At 41.3% G+C, this 18254-nt stretch overlaps 1 protein-coding gene across 2 annotated transcripts in view; it reads right to left on the bottom strand.

Annotated features, from left to right (window-relative positions):
* Positions 1–1613: 1613 nt before the first annotated feature.
* Positions 1614–18254, bottom strand: part of OLFM4 (olfactomedin 4) — a 35949-nt gene continuing 19308 nt past the window's right edge. For both annotated transcript variants that reach the window (XM_030566069.1, XM_030566079.1), the window contains 3 exons: positions 17896–18108; positions 16905–17058; positions 1614–3606 (listed from right to left, as the gene is read on the bottom strand). In XM_030566069.1, the coding sequence (XP_030421929.1) occupies positions 2804–3606; positions 16905–17058; positions 17896–18108 (1170 nt within the window). In that variant the 3' untranslated portion in view covers positions 1614–2803. The remainder of the gene's footprint in view (positions 3607–16904; positions 17059–17895; positions 18109–18254) is intronic.

Genomic DNA, 18254 nt, shown 5'->3' with positions numbered 1-18254 from the left:
ATTTCATACAAAGTGAAGCAGCTTCAACAGGTGAGATTGAGAAAGCCCTTCCTCCCACATTCCCTGTAGTCCAGTGCTGAGCATACTCACTTGGGCAGTGAAAGACCTTGGTTCAAGTGCTTGCTCTGTCACAAGAAGAGTGGGGATTTGAACCCTGATCTCCCATCATCCAAGCTGAATGCTCTAAATACTGTGTAGAAAAGGGCATCACAACCTCCACATTGTCTTCTCTTTTCCCCATTCAGACAGGGCTGACCTAGGTTAAACACTTAATTTCAGGAGAGGGTTCGCAGCTGTGAATCCCCAGTGGCATTAAACCCAACCCTCTACTTGCTAGCTTAAGCAGCATCCCACTCAGCTTCTGGGAATCCCATTTTTAGGTGCTTAAATCTCCGCATATATTTATGGCACTGGTTCCCAAACTGGGGTTTGTGAATCCCTGGCAGTACATAAAATGTTTTAGGGGGTTCTCAGGAGAAAAAAATTCCCTAATGGCAGACAGAGCTGTTTATAGGGCCACGGGGCCAACAGCCCGGAGCCTTGGGGACTTCCAAGAGCTAAGCAGATCAAAGCAAGCATGTCTATCACACTGAGATTTAAATTTCAAAATTCCTTATACGAAATAGAAAGGGAGGTGGGGTATTTTTGCTGTTTTTTTTTAATTAAATAGGCTGCTAGGGTTGTTTTTAAATTATATGAAGAACAAGTTTTAAGCTTTTGTTTTTTCGCCTGGACTGCTCAAGACCTGATTGCTTGTGTATGAGGAACTCTTTGAGTTGCCTTCTTAAATACCTTCATGCTGTTTCACATCTGATACTCCTTGATGAAATATAGGAGCCAGAGATGCCAGTGCGGGGAGCAACGAGGATCACGTGCTGCCCTCACTTTGCCCCCCACTCCCTCCCCCCGGTGGACCTTGTGAGGCCTCCCCAGTTTTCTGGCAGTGCCCTCTCAGGGTATATGGGGGCTTTGCCCCCGCACCCCTTTTTTCTACTGGCACCTCTGAGAGGAGCCTTGTCTTATAACAGACTTAATCAAAATTGATACAAGCTACAGAAGTGAGATCCTAAGTCCTCTTTGTGTATCTAACCTCAAATTTCTTCTTAAAATGTGATGCCATATACAGCTGCCTTTTATGCCTGTGATTAGGGCAACCCTTGGGAATTATTGGTTCACCAAAAAATGTGAAGCAAGAAATATTCTGCTGCCTATTAGCTTTTTTATTTTTAAACATCCTTTGGTAGGGCTATTGTGAATTCTTTCTAGGTCTCTGCTCATGGCTGGCTTTCAAATTTATTTCACAAATTTTCAGGAAACAGATGTAGATACCTGTTAAATGGCAGCACGTGACTTAAAGATGGGTCATCAGCCTCAGACCTCTCAAGTAACATCTCAACTTGGTGGAGAATGCTAATCTAACCGATGAACATATTTCAATGGGTGGAAATAAAGTCCCTCATCTAGTTACTGACATATTGATTCACACCTTTGTGTTGTTCCAGGAGCTATGGAGTATGATGATCTCTGTTTCCAATATTGTTTGGTCAAGATGGCTTTTTGCTGTATCCCAAAAGTTACCCAGCTGTCACACAATGACTTAAATAACTATAGGGTTTGGATTTTTAGAACACTTTATTAAACAAAAATTAATCATTCACATCTACTGATCCAGATTATAAGAAGACAAAGATAGGATTAATAAAAGAAAACCAGCAAACATTCACTGCATTTTCATAATTGTACATGTCAGTATTTCTGACATGATTACAGTTCAGATATTGATAAAAAAAATCATGTGGCATTTTAAAAATAAAGAGCATATGACTGATTTTGTCCCAACTTCAATATTCTGTAACTGACAGATCACGTGCTAGATTCACTCTCCAATGTACAATAATTGAAGCCAATGGAGTTATACTGGAAATAAATTTTGGCTCCTTGTTTTCGGAGTGTTTTTGAAAGATGCTAATGGAGGTCATAGTAAATTGCAGAATGCCAAATGGAAGCATGTAGGGTGGCATAGTTTCTGCTCTGTTGCATCATATGGCATATACCATGGGACTGCCAGAGACTATTAAAGTCAATGGAACTCATTGCTTTCAATGGGCTATGGATCATGCTCCCAGGACACAGTGCTAAGAAAATGAAACCATCCAAAAATAGTGTAAGGTTTTTTCCCCTGGAGTGCAACTTTAGGAAAGTAGTGCATTGGAGTCCTGTCATCTAAAATACATTGATGGGTTGCAAGGAAGGCATGGCATGGCAAGGCAACCATTTCCATAGCTTCATCTTAACCGATGGTCTGCTCTTTAAAGATCAAGTCTTAATTCTCCTCTAATTTTAATCTTTTAGTAATTATTTGAGGTCAATGATTAATATATTTATGGCCTTCCATACTTTGAGCAAAGATGATGAAACAGCAGTTCAGTTTCCATGTGTTATCTAAATAAAGACATTCCTCCAAATGCACATCAGTGTGTGAGCAATTTCTCTATTGCTATGCATATTCTGTCCATCAAGAAGTCATCTATTTATCTTTATATCAAGGTCATTTCTAGTACACCCATCACCATTATATCTAAACACCAGTTAAAAAGCTAAGAACCCAATCTTGCAACTAGTTATTACCAGGCATAGAGGTTATTAATGTAAGTAATCCCTCCAATGGGACAGCTCATGGTAATAAACCCTATGCCCAGTAGCTACTCTTGGTAGGATTAGATCCTCTAGTCTAATATTAACATTGTCCACGGAGATATAAAATGGGACTTTCTATGATCTCTAGCTGTTCTGTATATTCATATCAGGGTAACATAGGTTGAAAAATCAGATTGTATTTAACAAGGTAGCCATCGTTGTAAACATACAGGATTTGGTCTGAGGGGTTATAGTTAATACTCTGAACTGTTTCTAACATTTTGTCCATAATTATGCTAATTTTGCCTTCCTGTTCAGTGTTGGTGTCATACATGTAAAATATTTCCTCTTTCCTAGTGCTGACAGGTCTTGTGGCATACAGAACACCACATATGATGAAAGCATTGGAAACAGATGGCTTGTACTGCCTTGTTTTCCAAGTATGGAGCACATCAAGTGTGGTATCATTGAGTTTGCTAATCACAATGTTACCCGTGCTTTCTTCAGTTGAATAAATTACCCATAATCCACTTTCATCCACAGCAAAGTCCATACCTTGCCACGTAACACCAGCATAAGAGAAACGGTTACCATAAGCAGCATTGGGCAGAGTTTTCCTCAAAGCTAAGGTGTTTGTGTTTAAATTGAGCTTGCCCATATCTCTTGAACCATATATATTATAATACATGAAATTATTGTAAACTGCAGTGCCACTGCCTTCCCCGTATGTCGTTCTGCTTTCTCTAGCGTTTCTGAATAGCAGCAAATCATCATAGGAATTATAAAGTCTGTAATATTCCAAGAGTCTCCCATCTGTGTTCAAAGGTGCAACCCAATATAGGTCCTTCTCTGGGGTCTGAAGAGAGTAATCCCTACCCCAGGCACCATATTTGTAGGAAAATCCTCTCCAGTTCAGCTGTACAATATAGGGCTTGCTGATATTCACAATTCCACCATGACCACAGCTACCTGTAAGCAAAAAGAAAATATGGGTTTTTCAAATGGCATGATTGGGGGGGATGATTTACAGTGTGTTCTTTATAAGAATCAGCTTTGTTGCAAGAACAGAAATGCATACATATCTTTGTCAATGATTTGCTTTGCTCCATGTAAACACCACATGGATTTCATTACTATAGCTGGTCCAATCTGACTGAGATACAGCGGTCAAAGGCCTATACCACTAGAATGGGGGTCATATTGAAAAAACAGCCAACAATCCTGCAACAAATTATAGGACCTCTGTTTTAGTCAGTACTTACTTGCAGTAAATAAGTGATCAGCTTCTGTTTTCAGATAAGTGATCAGTTTTCCTTTTCCACCTACTCTATGCTTTCCAACCCAATGGGCTGGGAAATCACATAGAAAATACAATTTCAGAAGCATTTTAGGTCATTTGCTCCTGCAGTGGAGCACAGTTCTGGGAATATGGGAAACAAGAAAATGGAACATCTTGTCTTACTGTACAACAATGAATTTTAGAAGTTGGAAGGAGAGTTAGCAGCACTCGTTCTAGAGGCTCATTTCAGATTAGCATGCTGCTGTTAAAATCACCACTTTAAAACAATACTTCACAGTGCCTTCCATCTGAAGCTCCCAAAGCAATTCAGACATTAATGAGCATAGCCTTACAACAGCTCTGTGAGCTGGAATATCCCCAGTTTAAATATCCCCAGTTTACATGTGAGGTACCTATAAAGTGACCTTACATCCTAGTTTAAACAGGACAGTCCTGTTTTTTCTTATGTTGTCCCAGGAGCTTCAGGATGATTGAAATATTCTGTGTTTTTCATTTCATCAGCCAAAATATTTGGCTTTTTATAGCTACCCAATGCTTGTTCAAGGTGGATTGCTATGCTGAGTAGAATTTGCACTGTTTAGCAAAACAAATAGCCTAGTGGAATGAGAATTCAGTGGAATGAACAATGTCTGGAATGAAGAGAACTTGAATGAACACTATCAAAACTATTCCTTTGCTTAAAGTGACTATTAGTTACACTTTGTTCAATGTTTCACAATGAACACAGAACACTACATTACTGGAACATAAGAACAGCCATATTGGGGCAGACCGAAGGTCCATCTAGCCTGGTATCCTGTCTTCCGACCAATGCCAGGTGCCCCAGAGGGAAGGAACAGAACAGGTAATCATCAAGTGATCTCTCTCCTATCACCCATTCCCAGCTTCTGGCAAATGGAGGCTAGGGACACCATCCCCACCCATCCTGGCTAATAGCCATTGATGGACCTATCCTCCATGAATTTATCTAGTTCTTTTTTGAAGCCTATTATAGTCTTGGCCTTCACAACACCCTCTGGCAAGGAGTTCCACAGATTGACTGTTTGTTGTGTGAAAAATACTTCCTTTTGTTTGTTTTACAACCTGCTGCCTATTAATTTCATTTGGTGATCCCTAGTTCTTGTGTTATGAAAAGGAGTAAATAACACTTCCTTATTTACTTTGTCCGCACCAGTCATGATTTTATAGATCTCTATCATAACCCTCCTTAGTCATCTTTTTTCCAAGCTGAAAAGTCCCAGTCTTATTTATCTCTCCTCATATGGCAAATGCTCCATACTCCTAATCATTTTTGTTGCCCTTTTCTGAACCTTTTCCAATTCCAATATACCTTTTTTGAGATGGGGCAACCACATCTGCACACAGTATTCAAGATGTGGACTATCATGGATTTATATAGAGGCAATATGATCTTTTCTGTCTTATTATCTATCCCTTTCTTAATGATTGCCAGCATTCTGTTCGCTTTTTTGACTGCCCTGCACATTGAGTGAATGTCTTCAGAGAACTATCCACAATGACTCCAAGATCTCTTTCTTGAGTAGTAACAGCTAATTTAGACCCCATCAGTTTATATGTATAGTTGGGTTTATGGCTTTCCAATGTGCATTATTTTGCATTTATCAACATTGAATTTCATCTGCCATTTTGTTGCCTAATCACCCAGTTTTGTGAGATCCTTCTGTAGCTCTTCTCAGTCTGCCTGGGACTTAACTATCTTGAGTAGTTTTGTATCATCTGTAAATTTTGCCACCTCACTATTTATCCCTTTTTCCAGATCATTTCTGAATATGTTGAACAGTACTGGGCCCAATACAGACCCCAGGGGGACACGACTATTTATCTCTCTCCAATCTGAAAACTGACCGTTTATACATACCCTTTGTTTCCAATCTTTTAACCGGTTACCAATCCATGAGAGGACCTTCCCTCTTATCGCATGACTGCTTACTTTGCTCAAGAGGCTTTGATGAAAATCTAAAGATACTATATCCCAGAGATCGGCAACCTCTGGCATGCGGCTCGCCAGGGTAAGCACCCTGATGGGATGGGCCAGTTTGTTTACCTGCTGCATCAGCAGGTTTGGCCAATCCCGGCTCCCACTGGCCGCGGTTCGCCACTCCAGGCCAATGGGGGAGGTGGGAAGCCGCGGCCAGCACATCCCTTGGCCCGCACTACTTCCTGCAGCCCCATTGGCCTGGGAAGGAGAACTGCAGCCAGTGGGAGCCGCAATCGGTTGAACCTGCTGATGCAGCAGGTAAACAAACTGGCCGGGCCCGCCAGGGTGCTTAACCTGGCAAGCTATGTGCCAGAGGTTGCCGACCCCTGCTATATCCACTGAATCTCCTTTGTCCACATGATTGTTGACCCCTCAAAGAATTCTAGTAGAATTCTAGTAGATTGATTGATTTGCCTTTACAGAAACCATGTTGACTATACCCCAACAAATTATGTTAATCTATGTGTCTGTCAATTTTGGTCTTTATTATAGTTTCAACCAGTTTGCCCACTACTGAAGTCAGACTTACCAGCCTATAATTGCCAGGGTCACCTGGAGCCCTTTTTAGAAATTGGCATCATATTAGCTATCCTCCAGTTATTTGGTAAAGAAGCTGGTTTAAAAATTGAAAAAATCCTCCAGTCCAAAATACACATGTCCCTCTCTGAGTCAGAAGCTGGTCATGCTGACACCAGCACACTTTAAAATGAAAGTGTCCTTTTGTCTGACTCTTTCCAGCCCTAAAAGATGTACATGTGCCAGGTTTCTTTTTCCTTTAAAAAATAGTCATCTGAGACACAGATGCTAAGACTAGAACAAACATTTCCTAACTCGGGTGCTTTCACCACTAGACAATGTTCCCTCCCTCTTAGAGGTGAAGGAAATTTTACCTGCCAAGACTTGAGTTTCATGTTTCTATTAATTGATCAATTCATGGCAACAGCTAATGATATCATAAACACCTAGATCAGTGCAGAGGTTGCACATGCTCTAGTGAGGGGAGGGAGGGAGGAGAATCTTTGACACAAGTCACTTATATTTTATCTTTCCAGTGAATATCCTTTGATGGCTGTTTGCAAGCCTTTATGAAAAGAGTTGCTGGTCTTAGTTTATTTCTAACAGAGAAGTGGCCACAGCACAAACAACACCATTGCCCCCTTAGCGCTAAGAACAGAGATAACACAAAGACAGAACTGTGCTCTCACACCTAAAGCTGGTCCCTCTTAAGGATGGCTGAAGAGCACCTGTGGAGCAGAATAGGGAAATGCATACTACCACTGACAAGGCCAGACGAACAGGTTCCTTTGGCCAGAAACATCTTCTGAATAGTCCACAAAATACAAAGCAATGTATAGAGAGGGGAGAACCCCTTGTGGCCAGTCTGGAGATGCTCTCCCTGGGAAATTCTTGGAATACACCTTCCACTTAGAGAAAACTGGTGCTTGGGTATGGTGTTTGATCTCAACTAGTAGCACCGAGACCACTTAGAAAGCTTTAAATGAGTTTCCTCTATAGCCTTAGCTAACAGGCAACTGACTTTTAGCTCATGCGGTAGATGCTCATACACTAAGCTCCAGAGGTCCCTGGTTCAATCCTGCCTTCCGACAACTGGGGTCTGTCAGCACTACAAGTGGGGGCTTGTCTGGGATTTCAACTGGGAAGACTCTGAAGCTTGGGACGTGCTTCCTCAGCTAGGGGAAGTATGCAACCCACACACCTTCTGGGTGTAGTGTTCTGTCCCATCTAGTAGCACTGAGACAATGTAGAGAGAGAAATAAAATGAGTCTGCTCTACAGCCTTAGCTAACAGCCAATAGACTGTTAGCTCAGCCTGTAGAGGCTCATGCACTAAGATCCTGAAGTCCCAGCTTCAGTCCTGTCCACCAATGACCAGGGACTGTCAGTGTTACATTTGCAAATACAAAACATTTCTTCTTCAGAAAGAGAGGGATCAAAGTCATCCCTGGCAGGGATGATTTATTGACATCTAAATAGAGTGATGCACCGCCCTAGAGGCAGGACCGTATCTTTGTGGCCTTTCAGTCTAACTATTGGTAACATCTGCAGAATCCAACGTTAATGTGCATTAAACTGTAATTGTAACATTTGCTGCAGTCTATGAAATAAGGTTTTCCAGTGAAACTCACCATGTCTCCCTTGCTTTTGTCTTTCCACCTTTCCTAAGCTCCACTGTCTCCTTTTTTCTGTTGTATAGCTTTTCCCACACTTCCTAGCCCAGCCTGACTCCTGGTGCCAAAGCATGTGGGGAATCCAGGAATTCACTCACTGCCCTCCCTTGTTGGGGGTGAGAAGCAGATTTCATTTTTTCCTGGGGCTTCTGTGGAGCCCTGCTGATGGAAGCTGCAGAGAGGCTTTGCTGAATTGCTGCCTCCCCTGGCCACCTGGGTCATGCCTCTTCTTGGTCAGCTCCAACCATCTGTGGGACTTGGTTGGCCAGAGCAGAGGTTACAGCCATTCTGTGGCACTAACTTCCCTCTGATCAATTTTCTGCTCTGAGGACACAGTGCTAAAAGATGATGTAGCCCTGGGTTTTGCTCCCTTGTTGAAAACACTAGCAAAAAATGCTCCAATTACACTGCTCTACAGCCAAAATGCTTCTGAAATAAATGTAATCAAACTTTACTAATTCTGGGTCACTGAGAACGAAAATGATGCTTAAAATTGTTAATGGGTAGAAAACTAGAGCCAAAGAGTAAGGCAGAGCTGTTGGGCTCCAGACTACAGCAGTGGAATCTCCTGGCAGGTGATATTAGAGTTTCCATGTTCCGTGACCGTCAAAAGGATCTTGTCTCCTTCTTCTTCATGGAAGATGATCTTGTAGCCTGCAACAACATCGATGGTGTGATGGCAGCCCTCAACATCGTTCACGATCCAGATGAGTGGAGACTGTTCATTGATTCATCAAAGACGAGTCTTAAAGCTGTTTTGCTACATAATGGCAATGTTTTGCCATCAATTCCAGTTGGTCATGCAGTCCATATGAAGGAAACCTATGACAACATGAAACAACTTTTGAGATGCACAAACTATGACCAACATCAGTGGCAGCTTTGTGGCGATTTGAAGGTTGTTGCTCTCTTGCTTGGTCTGCAGACTGGATACACAAAGTACTGCTGTTTTCTCTGCAAATGGGATAGTCGTGCAAGAGATTCCCACTACATTAAGAAAGATTGGCCACTCTGACAGTCATTGGAGCCTGGGAGGAAAAGTGTTCAGCATCCACCACGTGTTGAATCAAGGAAGATTTTGTTACCACCCTTACACATCAAGCTGGGTCTGATGAAGAACTTTGTTAAGGCCATTGACAAAACACAAGCAGCTTTCAAATACCTCCCTGGAAAATTTCCAAGGTTAAATGAAGCTAAGATAAAGGAAGGTGTCTTTGTTGGTCCTCAGATTCGTGAACTTCTTCGAGATGATGCATTTGACCATGCACTGTGTGGCAAGGAAAAGATGGCATGGAAAGCCTACCAGTTAGTGGCAATAAACTTTCTCAGAAACAACAAGGCAGATGACTACAGGTTGTTGGTGGAAAACCTCTTCAAGGCATACAAAAGCCTTGGTTGCAACATGTCACTAAAGATACATTTTTTGCACTCTCATCTAGATTTTTTTCCACCGAACTGAGGAGCAGTGAGCTACGAGCACGGCGAGCGATTTCACCAGGACATTGCAACAATAGAGAAACGCTATCAGGGCAAATGGAGCCCATCAATGCTTGCAGACTATTGCTGGACAGTGACAAGAGATGCTCCATTTAATGAATACAAGAGACAAGCCAAGAAGCGCCAAGTAGACACTGAATAGGACTAAACTATGTACATAATAGTTTTTTGCCTTTTGTTTCATAATAAATTTTATTTATATAACCCTTTTGCTGATTTTTAAAGTGTTACATAAACAGGACAGGTGAAATATTATCATGTAAAGCAACCATAAACACATGAAAAGACCTAGGCTTACAATTTATGATTAAAACTCTACTATCTACACAATATACATAGACATAAAATGTATAAACTTAAATATCTTAGAAACAGTAGCCAATCAGTTGTTTTAATTGTCATATTTGAATTCAGCACATCAAAATACATAATAAATATCACATTTTATCTCTTAAGCAGACGACTTCTCAAAAATTGTAGACCAGTGTTACACCAAATCAGTATTCTAAATGCTTCAGCAAAGCATTTAATCACGTGCTTAAGTGCTTTACTGACTGGGAATGGACCACTGAGACCTCATTTCCAGATATAGCACACAATGCAGGCACTGTATGGCCAGGTAAGCTGTAGCTCTGCAAATGGCAATTAGTATGGCTAATAACATGGCCACAGTACTTGGCACACATACTGATGTTTGGAGGTGCTCATACCTCAGCTAATGCAGTGCAAGAAAGATAATGCAGATGATGATGCACAGTGGCTTGCAGCCTGCCAACTCCATAAATCAATTTGAGCCATTTGCCTTGTATCTCTACTGTGTATCGCAAGGGTCGGCAACCTCTAGCACACAGCTCTCCAGGGTAAGCACCTTGGCGGAGCAGGCCAGTTTGTTTACCTACCACGTCAGCAGGTTTGGTCGACCACAGCTCTCACTGGCCGCGGTTTGCCATCCCAGGCCAATGGGGGCGGCAGGAAGTGGTGTTAGCGAGGGATGTGCTTACCCTGGGGAGCCACGTGCCAGAGGCTGCCAACCCCTGGTGTATCGTTACCTCCAGCATTATGGTTTGTTCTTAACTGTCGACATTTTGAATCTATTACTGAACTTAACTCACAGCAAGCTTATTTCAAAATTAAGTGGTTATTAAGTGCTTCTATAAATCTCTGATTTGTTCCAAATAATATTGCTGGTACTGAAGTACTACCAAACTCATATATTTACAACCTCAAATAATTGTTCATGTCATTAAACTGAACCCAATCCAGCTTTATTTTAATAATTCATAATAATTCATAAATAAAAAACAAACGTGTTCAGCAGAGAGACCTTTTTATTATTTCTTCCCTTAAAGACAGCTCTCTGCTGAACACTTGTTTCTTATTTATGAAACCATGCATGAATTATTAAAATAAAGTTAGGAGCATGTTTAGTTTAATGACATGAGGAATTGTGTGAAGTTCCATACAGTGGATATTTGATTTTGATTTTTGAAAACTTTCCCAGAAAGAGTTAAAAAAAAAACCTCTGTGATAGTCAGGGTGGGTTATCTGTCTTCTGCACAGGTTCAGAGGAACTCATTGTTTATTTAATCGTAACTTACCTTCCTGTCTGGATCTTGTGAAAAAAGCAGCAAAGTGTCATGTCATTTTGTAAATATTGGGCTGCACTTGAAATAAATCCATATGAATTATTCAGACTTAAGCATTTTTAACTCCTTTTTTACTGTGTTAGACCTCTGATCATTGAAGTCCCAGGGCTAAAGCCATGTCTTAGCTCTTTTTCAGAGGTGGGCTGCATGTTCACGTGGGGGAATAAGGTAGAGGGAGCTAAGAAAACACATAGGCTTTATTCCCTCACACAGGCTACCCAGACTTTGGGTCAGGATGTGCAGGGGGAAGTGGCGCTGCATATCTGCTTGCTAACTCGCTTCTGAGGGGCAGAGGAGTGAGCATGGAGAGGCAGGAAGCCATGGCTCCATGGCCCCAGTGTGCCAGTCACCACAGCTAAGCTGGCAAGCTGAGGGCTGTGACAGCAGTGAATTGATATCCTTGTGCCCATAGTTCCCTCTAAGCTGGGCAGCCAGGTGGCCGCCCAGCCGTCTATCAAGTGCTGTGTACTTCAGGTGCCCCCTCCCCCCACTGCCATGCTGCTCCTGCCCTCTGCCTGGGAGCCCCTGGCCAGGTGCTCCCGGGAGTCTCCTGATTGTTGTGCAGATCGGGAGAAGAGGAGGGTAAGTGATGTCAGGGTGCCCCCCTCCTCTGTCCCACCACCCCTGTATCCCATCTCTGCAGAGCAGGAGAGGGACACGACAGAGCTCAGAACTGGGATGGAGCTTGCTGGTGCCTCTTGCTGTGTCTGAACAAGCAGGGTTCAGACTGGTGAGTGCCAATCTACTTAAAGGGGCAGCGTGTGTGTGTGTGTGTCTCACACACACACCACACACACACACTGTCTTTCACACTCACCTCCCAACACATACTTATGTTGTTGTTGTTGTTGCTGTTACTTCTTAATGCTTCCTGAAACGCACATATAGTCTCTATAATTTTATTCTTTCAGCCTGCTGTTGTTTGAGTTTTTTAACTCGTCTGTGCAATTCATAATTTTTATTTCTCTTAAGCTTAAATTTAATTATTTGAGTAGTGAGTTCTAAAATGCCTAACCCGTCCTGGCTGGAGTAATTATCCCTATGGTAACTTTTTTTAAATATATATTATATCTAAGTATTTTGTTTCTATTAGTAGCACACATCACCTCGATAATTTGGTGCACATAACAAAATTCATTCCACACATGGATGGAAAAAAACAGGAAACATTGCCTGTGCCCTGAAGAACAAGGCAGAAAAGGAAAATGTGGCTCCTTGAACCACTATTTTTCCTGTGTTGCTCCTGGGGCAGCCCGGCAATGCGCCACCTCTTCCAAAGGTGGGACGCCATCCAACCCAGAAATAGTAAGCTCCCTGGGGAAAGGAGCATATTACATTTTGGTCCTACACCTGTGATCTGGCCCATGCAGGCAGATCCTTATACTGACATTGATTGCCATTGATTTCAGGAGCACAGGGATCCACCCACCCAGATCAGATTGCTGGAGTGGGCCTGTGTTTGTACAAACACCAAGGAAATGTCCAGCTCTAAATCAACATATCCGTAACTAAGGCATTAACATTTCAAGTGATAACTGGTACCACTACGTTACCCCAAAAGACAACCAGACTATAGGCATTTATTTTCCTACATCCTAGCTTTACTTAGATGTGGAGGGGGAGGGATGAAATCAGTGTGACCCTCATACCAAGATGCCTGAGCTTCCATGGAGGCTAATTCCATGTTCCCACCCTGGTGAGAGCTGTTTGCCAATAACTTGAAGTCTGGTATATTAGTCCATGAACACACAATGGGGAAAAAAAACAGCTTTGCCTTTCCATTTGCCTGTTAGTGTCTCATTTGGCTCATGACTCTCCACTGACTACCAGATAATTTTAGTCCAGTGTAACAAAGAGCCAGCTGCTGAGCCCTCACTGAACTCCTCTCTTTAATCCTGCCCTGATGCAATCAGTTGAAATCAACACAAAAGGGAGACAGTCATTCAGTTTGTCAAAGGGATGGGAAGAGGTTGGATAAGTTTCTGCTGATTTGGGGCAGTAAATAGTAACAGAGGTGCTGGGAACTGCTGCAGGCATGGTAAAAGTAATGAGTTTTTATTATCAACACATTTACTGAATCCCGTCTCGGACTGGGCCATGCACTAGAAAACTGCACTCAGGGAGCAGGCCAGATGGAGAACAGTACTTTCTTTCTGATAGGTTGCTTGAGAATAGGCCTGCTCTTGCTACACAGCGTGTCAGTAAGCAGCACCTTGGGATACAGCATTTGAGAGGCTGTATTCCAAAGTACTGCAAGAGCAAATCACTTTAATTAAACCCTCCTTAGACAAGTTGGGGATTTTTCAGTCTCTCCCAAGTCCACTTTACTCAACCAAAATACGAAGTAGAGGAGGGGGGGGAACAGTTCTGAAAACAGGACAAAGGGTCAGTGTAATACAAATATTATAAATATAGTAGGAACCAAAAGCAGAGGAAGTGGTTTGACAGGAATCAAGGCTGTGGAGAAAATGTATGGAAATCCGTGTATAACTGCTTAAAGGCATGCTAGGGAGTTTTGACAGTCTAGTGTGTGCAACTATTCACATCCTCCAAAGGGACTCATCCAGGAAATCCAACAAGCTCACTTACTCGCCCCCTGTTCCCAAACTGCAACTTCTCCCTCCCACTTTCTGTTAAGGAAATGGACTATACTGTGTGCAATCAGTGTAGAAAGTTGAACAATATGACATGAAATGAAAGATTGCACCCACTGCAAAGAAAGTGCAATTCATCTGTTCCCCTTCCTTCCTTCCCTCCCCACCATGCACACAGTCAGGCTAAGCAGGCTTTGTGTGGTCAATTATACAGCAGGTTAGGGATCTGAATCTTTGTCTCTATCTAGGTATTTATACAGTAGTAGCTGAGCAGCAACACTTCCTAACAGACAGGAAAATCCCCAGGCTCTCCACAGTTGCTATTCCAGTCTTGGGCTGGAGTAGGAACCATGGCACTGATATAATCCCCGTCAGCATGGTTTATTGTCATTGGATCTCCCCCTAATGGCACACCCAGAAATTACAATCCCACCCTGCTCCCAAACTCCCACCAAACCTTGTTTTGACCTATTTGAAATTGGTGGCAACTTACCTCTAATATGCATAAGATATACAGAGTCCCTCCCTATTGCCTCTCCACAGCTTCACACACCCCTCAAACAAGAGAACCACTGAGATTTCATTGCAGTAGGGGCCTTCTGAAGCCTCTGTGCCAATGGAGGAATTGCACCCAGAAACCCTCCAAAAAGTAATCAGCTAGATCCTCAACTGGTATAAACTGTCATAGTCCAACCAAAGTCAATGGAGCTATGGAAACTTATGCCAGTGAGGATCTGGCCTTCTATGTCATTCCCGGTGCTAAGAAAGCTGCTGTGCCCTGCAGCCACGCCACATTCAAGTCAACCGGAAAGAGATCCACTAACCCTGAAATGAGCCCCTCCTCCTCTTACATACACCTGCTGAACACAGCACTGTGGTTAAAGGTTTTAGCACTTTTTAACTATAAGAAAGACTTGTTCTCAGGCTTGAGAAGAAAGAGGCAGCTTCTCTCTACACACCATCACCCTCAGTAAATCAATGAAATGCCCTTCAAATGCTTTTTAAACCCTACACTTTCCACTGAACAATTGGTAAGCCTTTCCTAAGGATTAGCAAAGGACTTTAGAGTGTATTTCCCTCTCCCCACCCACACATCATCTGACCCAACAGAGAAAGTGCTGTTCATTTTTCCTATCAGAGACAAACTGCACTGGCTGCCTGCGGTGCTAGCAAGCCCTGAAGAGGCCACAGAGGGAAAACTTTTATTTCTACCAGTCCCTCTCTCCTGCTAATGGGAAGCTTGAAATAACTGACCTGAAGGTGGTAGGAGGCAAGTACAGGTAGGTAATAGACGTGCACTATCTGTACAGTGAAAAGTGCTCTGCTTTGTTCAAAGGTTTCTCCAAACTCTTTGTTATTAGTCTGGTTCACCTCTGATTTGCTAGCCAAATTGTTAGGTAAGGTGAAAAAGCAGTCTTCTTCCTCAATTGTATTATGAACATTCTGCTTTAGAATAATTTGGCAAAAAGAAGTCATAAAAATGCATACAAGGGAGTAACACTGCTTGAAAAATCCTCTTCCTATTCATTAGTGACTGGGAAGCTTTCCCTTAAGGAAAGCTATCAACTGCTGCAGAATTTAAACTTTCTTAAAAAAAAATAAAATAAAAGAGTGAAATCCTGGCTCCATTGAAGACAATGGCAAAATTCCCACTGAGTTTAATGGGACTAGGATTTCATGGCTCAGAATAAATTTCTGCATATTAATGAAAAATGTAAACTATGCAATTTTGTCTTCTTGAATCTGCATACAAACAGCTCCAGTGCATCAGCTGCTTCTCAAATTTCCCAAGCAGCAGTAGAGTGACATTGACAAGATACAAATCACTTTAACAGAAGTTAATCATGATCAGAGTTAATCAGAAAAAACATCTCTCTCAAAACTGGGTGACTGGGCAACAAAATGGTAGATGAAATTCAATGTTGATAAATACAAAGTAATGCACATTGGAAAACATAAATCCAACTACATGTATAAAATGATGGGGTCTAAATTAGCTGTTACCAATCAAGAAAGAGACAATAGAGTCATTGTGGATAGTTCTCTGAAAATATCTACTCAATGTGCAGTGACAGTCAAAAAAGCAAACAGAATGCTGGGAATCATTAAGAAAGGGATAGATAATAAGACAGAAAATATCATATTGCCTCTATATAAACCTATGGTACGACCACATCTTGAATACTGCATACCGATGTGATCGCCCCATCTCAAAGGAGATAGATTGGAATTGGAAAAGAATCAGAGAAGGGCAACAAAAATTATTAGGGGTTGGAGCGTCTGCCATATGAGGAGAGATTAATAAAAGACTGGGACTTTTCAGATTTGAAAAAAGATGACTAAATGGGGATATAATAGAGGTCTATAAAATCATGACTGGTGCAGAGAAAGTAAATAAGGAAGTGTTTTTTTACTCCTCATAACACAAGAACTAGGGGTCACCAAATGGACTTAATAGGCAGCAGGTTTAAAACAAACAAAAGGAAGTATTTTTTCACAAAATGCACAGTCAACCTGTGGAACTCTCTGCCAGAGGATGTTGTGAAGGCCAAGACTATAACAGGGTTCAAAAAAGAACTAGATAAACTCATGAAGGATAAGTCCATCAATGGCTGTTAGCCAAGATGGGCAGGGATGGGGAGATCACTAGATGATTACCTGTTCTGTTCATTCCCTCTGGGGCACCTGGCATTGGCCACTGTTGGAAGACATGATATTGGGCTAGATGGACCTTTGGTCTGACCCAATATGGCCTTTCTTATGTTCTTATATTATACCACAAAAAGAGAGTTTGAAAGAAGCACAAAACATTACTTTTCATACTTTTGTATTGTTTTCCAACTTTTTCCACTAGAAAAACAGTATAAGAGTACGTGAAAGTGTTTGTTTCCTGCTCTCATCTTTTATACCAGCCTGTTGCTGAAAGGTTAATACATGTCTGGCAAATTTTCCAGGACCTGTGCTTTATTGTCATTTCATTTAACTCAGTCTTCTTCCTACTTCTACCATCCCTTCTCATATGATTTAAACACAGAATGCTTACCTGGTGGGAAATAGGAGGGTGGAGTGGTTTGATTTCTATCCTTTTCACATTCCTTCAATCGATTCTGCAGTGTCACAATTTCTCGACGGATTGCAAGGATATTGTTTTTGTCCAGTGATTCCAGATCATTTACCATGAGAGTCAGATTCCTAATCTGGAGAAATAAAAATTCAGCATGACTTTAAATTATGGTCAACTTTATTTCACAAACATTCTAGGCTGGATTTATCATTTCACAAAAGATGCTGCAGAACAAGTTTTAGGAAATGTTCCCAAGAATATGTTTTAGCATAAACATCAGGTCTCATGCAGATGTGTGTAACTACAAGAAAATGTTTGTGTCTTTAGCACTCAATCATATACCGTAATGCTAAAGATCACCCAAAAATGTCCAATAAGGCTTACTTGGTTATAACTGTTACCTATAAATAATTTCAGCCTTGCAGACGTGTCTTGAAATTTTACCTGCCCAGATAAATAATCTATGCACACTCATTTAATGTTAAGGAAGACAGTGAAGAAACTAATGATATTTTATTTACCATCAAAAGCAATTATTCACTCCAGGTGAATGAATGATCGTTTTGAAAATTTGATTTATTGAATATTGGGAAGGTATGAGTCTTTTCCAGTTCTTGATTTTATATTAATCCGGTCACTGCCCTAATAAGTTAAGATTTTAATTATATTTGTTAGAGCACAGAAGCTTTCAAGCATAGATGCCCATAAATTAATATTTATTATAATAATTTAGACAGCATATTTATTTAATATAGCAGCATCCAAGAACTTTAGCTTTCAGTCACACAAATGACAAAAATTGCCATTTTTTGCCAGATATGAAGAAACATGTTAAAGCCAAGATTTGCTTAAATTTACACTGATTTAAATCCAGAGTAACTCCACTGACAATAGTAGGGACATTCCAGATTTCACTGGTGTAATAGAGAACTGAATGTTTCTGAATGGCAGAATAACCCTCATACTCTACCTCTACATATAGTTGTTCAACAATCACATTGCTTCCAACAAGCGTGGATTTCAGCTGAGTGACCAGTCTCTGCATTTCATTGATTTCCAGTTTCAGTAACTGAAAGTCCAACTCAGTGTAAGAAACACTGGTTGACTCCATATGTTGCACCTTGATGGTTAGGTTTCGGATTTTCAGTTCATACATTTCAATTGCTTTGGTATATTGGCTAACCTGAAAAAAAACAAACAAGCACATTTTCAAGTTTAGTTTAGCATATATCACAGGCATGTTTGACATCTTTATTACATGCATTTATATATAAATTTGACAAATTCTGCCTTCATTTACACCTGTGCATTACTAAGGGCAGAATTTCA

The sequence above is a fragment of the Gopherus evgoodei genome, chromosome 1 (genome assembly GCF_007399415.2).
Source record: "Gopherus evgoodei ecotype Sinaloan lineage chromosome 1, rGopEvg1_v1.p, whole genome shotgun sequence".
Lineage (NCBI taxonomy): Eukaryota > Metazoa > Chordata > Testudines > Testudinidae > Gopherus > Gopherus evgoodei.
Note: the sequence above shows the minus strand (reverse complement) of the source record. Positions and strands in the feature narration are given on the sequence as shown.